The sequence below is a fragment of the Echinops telfairi genome, unplaced genomic scaffold, assembly GCF_000313985.2.
Source record: "Echinops telfairi isolate 266 unplaced genomic scaffold, ASM31398v2 ScPeMD7_1;HRSCAF=3_0, whole genome shotgun sequence".
Classification (NCBI taxonomy): Eukaryota; Metazoa; Chordata; class Mammalia; order Afrosoricida; family Tenrecidae; genus Echinops; species Echinops telfairi.
Genome location: NW_022103896.1, coordinates 15,091,373 through 15,099,627, shown reverse-complemented (window position 1 = coordinate 15,099,627; position 8,255 = coordinate 15,091,373). Strand labels below are relative to the sequence as shown.

Below are 8,255 nucleotides of genomic sequence, written 5' to 3'. Positions count from 1 at the left end.
AAGTAGAAAATGTTTTGGAAATGATGATGGCAATATATGTACAAATATGCTTAATACAATTGATGTATGGAATGTTATAAGACCTGTAAGAGCCCCCAATAAAACGATTTAGAAAAAACGGTTCATTGATAATGTTCATTTTTCAAGAGGATGGGACGAAAAGGGTGTGCAGCAGTGAAGAAACTATCTTAACTGTAACTGGGCGCAGGCTTGGACGTTTGCTTTCAGGGGGATAAAGTGCTTGGCTTCTACTTTCCCTTGTAATGACAAACGGAAGGATTTTCCCAGCGCTATTAATAAAACTGCTTGTAAACGAATTGTTTTTCAAGGGGATGAATGCCTTGGTTCTCCAGTCATTTCACAGATAGGCTGATCTACATTTGTATTTACAGAGGTGTGGCCAGAAGCATTAGGCGCTTAATTTATTCCCTATTGATTTTGATTCTGATTATGAACACGGTAAGGACATAGATAAGTTCCAATCGGTCGCCCACGGAAAAGTGTCTGACAAGAGTGGGGAACTACATCTCACTCGGAGTCCTAGGTAAGTGAGGGAATCAGCGAGAAGGAAATCTTCTCCGGGATCCTAGGGGTTAAGATCAACGAGAGTTCGCCGTCCTAGAGATGCCTCGGCGAGGCCCCTCTGGGGAGTTTGGGCAACTTCCCGTCTCTGTCCTCCAGGGTTGAGCGTTTGGGCCCCTGGGTTCCTGGTGGGGTCTGGAGGAGAGGGGGCTCCTTCCAACAGAACAGCTGGATGAGCTGGGGGGTGCAGGGCGCCTTGAGTGCGCCCCCAGAACAGTGAGTGCCTTCTCGGGGGATCGGGAGCCGAGGGCTGCGGGCCGGAGGAGCGGGAGCCGTGTCTGTCTCGGAGAAGGATGCTGTTGCTGCTGCTGCTGCTGCGAGCGCCCAGGCCCCGCGTCTCCCGTCGGACCGACTGGTCCTCGCGCCTCCCTCGCCTGCCAGGTTCCAACACCGTCTTGGGATCGGATCTCCTGGGACCTCTGCCAACGGCTCTTTAAGCTGAGCTGCAGCCAGTTGAATTTTGTTGGCAGCCTCTTCGGATTCCCACGCACGGCCCTCCCTCTCCATCACGTTTTCTGTAAGATTATCAAAACTGCTCTACTCGGCGTGCCATCTTAAAGGGCAGCCTTTTAATGTCATTTATGGTCTAAAGTTTGCAGCCCTTTGGCTGCGCCACTGTCCTCGAGGGCTCCTCCATCACCGAAGTTAATAGAGAAAAGATGGAGCCTTGCTTCCCTGGTGTAAACTTTGACAAACTGATATAAATCCAGACAGCAAAACATACCACCCCAACGGGAGACGTTTCCTGGACCCACCTTTTGCGTTTAGGTGTTCCTTTTTAACTTTCCACGACTCAAGTACTCAGAGATTGTTGAAAATGAGACTTGACCCTTTCCCAGAACAGAGATCCAGCTTGCTTAGGGAACACAGGCGCACTTTGGTAAGAGCTCTGGGGAAGTAAATCTGTTTTCTAAAAATCCACGTAGTATAGTCCCAAATAGAAGTACTTTCAGGGTCCTTTGTGTTTGAGGGCAAGTCCAACTATTCGCCACTGGGATGTACTGTAACAGATACAGGAGCCGGGATAGTCAATCCAGTAGACCTGGGGGTGAATCCTTCCATACCACTTCCTGATGTGTATGACCTTGGCCAACTTTCCCAACATCGTTTTTATTCATCTATAAAATGCAGATTGTTGTTCATTTACTTCAGGGAGGTATTTGTTTTAATCATTTTATTAGGGGCTCATACAACTCTTATCACAATCCATACATCAATTGTGTAAAGCGCATTTGTACATTCATTGCCCTCATCATTCTCAAAACATTTCCTCTCCACTTAAACCCCCAGCATTAGGTCCTCATTTTCCCCCTCCCTCCCCGCTCCCCCTCCCTCATAAGCCCTTGATAATTTATTATTTTGTCATATCTTTCCCTGTCCGACATCTCCCTTCACCCACTTTTCGGTTGTCCATTCCCCAGGGAGGAGGTCACATATAGTTCCTTGTAATTGGTTCCCTCTTTCCTACCCGCTCTCCCTCTACCCTCAGGGAGATATTTTGAGAATGAAATAGTATGCGTACATTCTTTCACTGCCTGGCACATACTAGGCAGCATTAGGGTGAAAATGATAAGTATATATTTTTCATATCATCTAAATGAAATTCTTTAAAGTTTTTATTTTCCCTAGATCCTCAAATGAACACCAAGTCTGCATACAACTACTTTCCACTGGGAAGCAACATTTTCTGGTCCCTTCAAGTAGATCAAAGGTGCCCAGGTGGTGCAGTGGTTAAGCACGTGGCTGCTAACCAGAGGGTTCATAGTTTGAATCCACTAGCCGATCCATGGGGAAAAGATTTGAGAGTATTTTGTAAAGATTTATAGCCTTGGAAACCCCATGGGACAGTTCTATTCTGTCTATTAAAGCTGCTATGAGTCAGAATTGACAGTAATGGAAAAAGTAAGGCAAAAAGATTTTTATTGATTCCAGAAGCTTAATTTTGTCTGAATGGATATTGTAATGATAGACTTAGTAAGAGGAAAGGATCCCTGGTGTTGTGGTTGATTAGGTGATGGGCTGCTAACTGCAGTTCAAACCTACTAATCACTATTGGAGGAAGATGAGGCTGTCTGCTCCCAAGAAGATGTATAGTCTCAGAAACCCCAAGGGCCAGCTCTACTGGGTCCTATAGGTAGCTATGAGTTGGAATCTACACAATGGCACTGGGTAGTAAGAGACAAGAAAGAGTTTCCTCTTTAACCTCCATTATATTTAGGGGTTATTAGCTAACCCAAAAGTCATCAGTTCAAACCCATCAGTGGTTTCTTGGAAGAAGGATGTGGCAGTCAGCCTGTGTAAAGATTACAGCTGTGGAAACCCTACATGGCAGTTATATGTCTTACACGATTGGAATGAGTAGGAATTGACTCAATGGCAATGGTTTGGTTTGCTTATAATGATCTACTTTATCCCAATTTCTTGTTTTTGATTATATAAATTCAAATTTTTCTTTAGAGCACTGGTGGCAATTGTCTGGTAAACGTTGGACTGCTAAATGAAAAGTCAGCAGTTCAAATCCATCATCTCTGCAGGAGAAAGATGAGGTGATCTACTCCTGTAAAGATTTGTAGCCTCAGAAACTCTATACGGGGTTGCTATGAGTTGTAATCTACTCAGTGATAGTGGATTTGGGGGTTTACGTAACTTTTCTTTGAAAGAGATTACAAAGGTTCCTTTCTCCATTTGAGGACCAAGTTATTCTTTTAAACTAAGCAAAAATATTTTCTTTCCTTTCTAGGCTTTGTGCCATATATTTATTCTAAAGTGCTTCTTGTGCCAGCGTATTGCTTCCTAATAATTTCTTTGTTTTATTATTGATGCCTTTTCCAAAATACTTCTTTGGGTTTTTTTTCAATTAAAAGAGGACACCCGTGTTTCTGAGTCATGGGTGAACAATTTGTATAGCCTCCCATTTTTAGCTTAATCTTCAGACCTTTAATATGAAATTTCATTTTATTGTTATTTCCTTAGAAAAAGGTAGGATTATCTGATAATTCTCAATGTATTTGTTAATTTTAAACATATTGGAGATAGGAGATAGGATTTTCTAAAATTGCTTAGGACCATGTTTCTTATTTTCCGTATGGGATAAAGTGCATTTTATGCCTGAAGTTGTTATGTGCAGTTGGAAAGAAAAGCAAAGCAATATATTTTAATAAATTCCTCCAAATATGACCTGTTTCCTTCTACAGGGTTTCTGATCTCTAACTTGGCTGTGATGATTATGATGGAACAAGAGAAAGAACTGTTGGTCTCAGATTCTAATGGCTCTAAGGAGAGAAAGAGTTTGAAAAGCCCTTATTCAGGTGAGGGATTAACAAGATGATCTGAATCCTTAGGAAATTCTGTATTAGCGATGAAGGTGATACAGTATTGTACAAAGAACAGAGCACTAGAATGAGATAGACTTTAATTTGATCCCTTGCTCTGTCACTTACAAGCTGTGTCAGCCTCATTTTTCTCATCTTTGTGGAAAAGTGAATGATAAAATGGCTGGCATTTTTTAGGATTAGTGAAATATCATATACAAGCTATTGTTCTTTATAAATTGTAGCTATCATTGTTATTTATGTATTTGCTCAGATTTTAACTAAGGTATTAACTGTCTAGTTTTCACCTCAGATGGTGTCATAGTTTCTCTTTGAGTTAGATCTCCCCTTTTATGAGAATAGAATTTAATACTTATTTTACATAAATAGTCCTCTTTGACAATTGCTGACAACTTTGGTTCAAATATGTTGGTGTTGTTCTAAGTACAAAAATTTGACCATAAGAATGTTTTAAAGTGACCTGTTCTTGGTGAATATAGAGAATAAAACAAATGAAACTTGTTTATAAAAAAATTAATATAAAATAATTTATGAGGTTTTTACTTTGTTGTTTCCTGTCTTTCACTGCCTTTCAGAATGCTGTCCTCACCTACAGCAAAGATTGGGGAATATATTTAGAATATTTCTTTATTCTTTCAGGAGATGAGCATAAGAATAATTTGGAAATTGTTCAACATAATAAACCTAAGGCAAATAAGCTTAAAGAGAAACCTTCAAAGTGCTCTAAAAGAGATGGCTTGCGAAATTCTAAGCATGAGGATACAAAAGAAACTCTATTATCATTGTCGAAAGGAGATGAGATTTGGTGTCATGATTCCTATGAGAATAAGTCAGAGAGGCAGTGGGAAAATTTTATAGGAAAAGAGGAGGAAAAATCCAATCACTGGCAATGGGACCTAAGAGAACACACCAGTGTCTCCATCCAGCAGAATACATCCTCCAAACAGAAACCGTATAAATGTCTTCAGTGTTGGAAAAGCTTCAATAATAGTTCTCATTTGCGTATTCACCAGAGGACCCACTCAGGAGAAAAACCTTATAAATGCTCTGAGTGTGGAAAATGTTTCAGTAATAGCTCTCACCTGATTCAGCATCTGAGAACACACACCGGAGAGAAACCTTACCAGTGTGGTGAATGTGGGAAAAGCTTCAATAATACCTCTCATCTTATTATACACGAGAGAACTCACACAGGAGAGAAACCCTATAAGTGTCCTGAGTGTGGGAAGTGTTTCAGTAGCAGCTCTCACCTGATTCAGCATCACAGATCACATACAGGTGAAAAGCCATATGAATGTCCTGTATGTGGGAAATGCTTCAGTCACAGCTATGTCCTGATAGAACACCAGAGGACTCACACTGGAGAAAAGCCTTATAAGTGCTCTGATTGTGGGAAGAGTTTTAGTCAGAGTTCCAGTCTGATTCGTCATCAGCGTATACACACAGGTGAGAAGCCCTACAAATGTCCTGAATGTGGAAAAAGCTTTGGTTGTAATTCTACTCTAATAAAGCATCAAAGAATACATACAGGAGAAAAACCTTACCAGTGCTCTGAATGTGGGAAGAATTTCAGTCGAAGTTCAAACCTTATTACACACCAGAAAACACACTTAAGAGAGAGATCTTATGAAAGTTCTGAATGTGAAGAAAGCTTGAATCAGAACTGCAATGTCATAGAAGAGTGCCGAGTCCAGCCAGGAGAGAAACCATATAAATGTTGTGAGTGTGGAAAGGGTTTTGGCCTTAGTTCCCATCTTATTAGGCATCAGAGAACACACACAGGAGAGAAACCTTACAGATGTTCGGAATGCTGGAAGACTTTTAGTCAGAGTTCCACACTAGTGATCCATCAAAGGACACACACGGGGGAGAAACCTTATAAATGTCCTGATTGTGGTGACTGCTTCAGCCAAAGCTTTAACCTTATCAGGCACCGGAGGACCCATGTAGGAGAAAAACCTTATAAATGTGCCGACTGTGAGAAATGCTTCAGCAGAAGTGCCTACCTCAATCAACACAGGAAAATTCACATTGCAAAATCTTTTGAGTCTCCCAAAGCTGAGGATTTCCCACATGAATGGACGTGGGAAAACTCCTCAGGGGTAATGACTCTCATGCCTTCATTTTCAGTTCCAAATTGATCTTCCTCTTCAGTTCCAAAGTCTGTTTTTTGGTTTATTTGTTTTTAATTGGACCCATACAGCTAAGGTAGTCTGTAATTTTATGCTCCAAAGTTCTCTGGTGTGTTTGCCAAAATGGGAAAAACTCAAACTTCCTATGTTACAGGATGGAAGACCCAGAGAACCAGATCACTGGATCTGTCTAGTGGAGCATAACACCAAGAATGGAGAAAAATAAGAAAATGTTTGAATTTTATTTAAGGTAAGATAGGGTCAGCTTCTAAAGAAATTATAGCCATGGCAATAAGCAAATGGACACCTGAGATCCTGATGCCAAGGTTTCCATTGAATTAGCTTATTTCCTTCTGACCTAGTGGGTGAAGATAGGTTGTTATAAGCCCTTGGAGTTTACCCAGAGAAAACCAGAGAAAGATTATTTTTGGACAATAACCAAAAAATGTGATTTCTGACTGTCTTGTTGAGTCCTAAGGAAGAAAGGAGTCATCTGTTTAAAATGCATTTTTATTTACTTAAAGTCAATTCTCAGAGCATCTAGAATTGCATTGTCCAGTAACCTCTAGTTACATATGGCTGTTGAAAATTTATATTAATTATAGTTTTAAATTTGTTTCCTTAGTCACACTAGCCATATGTCAAGTGCTCAACATGCAACTGGTAGTTAGTGTATATTGGACAGCAGCACAGAAAGTTATTTTTTTTCAAAACCATTATTCTTGACAGACTTGTAAATATTTCTTATAAGACTATGAAGTATGATTGGTGGCTTCTGCTTTCCTTTTTAGACTACAATAAAGAAATGGGACAGATTTTGAAGGCATTGAGTCTGTAGATTGAATATTCTAATGATTGGGTGTTTTATTTTCAATTGACAGTGATAAGAATCGGTTGTCTCTTGGCCCAAGCCAGACTACCAAATCAACCAAACCTACTGCCATAGAGTCTAACTGACTGATAGCAACATTATAGAGTTTCCAAGATTAGAAATCTTGATGGGAGCAGACAGCCTCATTTTTATCCCGCAGAGGGACTGGTGTGTTTGAATTTCTGACTTTGCAGTTAACAGTTCAAAGCTTACTTGGCAACCCCACCAGGGCTCCTAGACTCAAATCAGGAAGCAGGATTTGTAGATTTTGCTCCTAAATTGTTGATAAAAAGCTATTTCCTCTGAGTTTTCTTGTTCTATAACTCTTGGTCAGATCAGAAATTGAATTATTTTATTTCCTCTGAGTAGTACACTCAATGGCGTGCGTCACCTGGGAAGGTTCTCTCTGGTCACAGTGAGTTTTTTGTAAAAGCCGTTTCGCTTGAACCTTTTTTTTTGATGGCCGATTTAAGAGAACAGTGTGCACTTGTGAAATTTTGTTTTCTACTTGGGAAAAATGCCACATAAATTGTTGTGATGTTTAACCCAACCTTCAAGGACAGTGCTATGGGGAAAATTTTCTTGTTTCAAAAAAGGTGAAATGTCAGTTGATGACAAATGTCATTTTAGACGTCCATGAACTTCCTAAACAGATGACAATGTCAACATAATTCATGCACTTGTGCTTGAAGACCGATGACAGACCGTTAAAGAGATGAGGAAGTTATCTGGACTCTTGGAGCTCAGCTCAGTGAATTTTAACAGAAGATTTGGGAATGAGAAGGGTTGCTGTGAAATTTGTGTCTTGGGTTCAGACTGACCAGGAAAAAGAACATCAAGTGAAAACATGCCTTGCTTTGAAAGAACAGCTCCAAAGAGATCCAGACTTGTTTGCCAAGGTCATTACTGTTGACAAGACACGGTGCTATTCTTAAGTCTCCCAAAGCAAACATCAATCAAGTCAGTGGAAGACACCATTGTAACCTGGCCCCAAACCAGCTTATCAAGTGAAATTAAAGATCAAGATGATGCTCTTTTTTTCCTCTTTGATGTGAGGGGGACAGGTGCATTTGGAGTCTGTTCCACGGTCAGACTGTTAATCAAGATTTCTATTAGAGGTTCCGGAAAAAATTACATAACAGTGTGCGACACAAAAGGCAGATAGGGGACTGGTTTTGCCATGACAGTGCACCTGCTCACGCAGCCATCTCAGTGTGACAGTTTTTGGCAAAAAACGGCATGCCTCTTTTGCCCCATGCACTGGACTCACCTGACCTCGCTCTCTGGGACTTCTTTTTGCTTCTGGAAATGAAGAGGGACATGAAAAGACAGCAATTT

The 8,255-nt window shown here is 40.5% G+C and overlaps 1 protein-coding gene across 1 annotated transcript in view; it reads left to right on the top strand.

Moving 5' to 3' along the window:
- The first annotated feature begins 904 nt into the window (after window positions 1-904).
- The window catches only part of ZNF572 (zinc finger protein 572), a 13,349-nt gene continuing 5,998 nt past the window's right edge, over window positions 905-8,255 (top strand). The window contains 3 exon segments of the mRNA XM_004697655.4: window positions 905-1,099; window positions 3,777-3,890; window positions 4,554-6,075. Of these exon segments, the coding sequence (XP_004697712.4) occupies window positions 3,803-3,890; window positions 4,554-6,075 (1,610 nt within the window). The 5' untranslated portion in view covers window positions 905-1,099; window positions 3,777-3,802.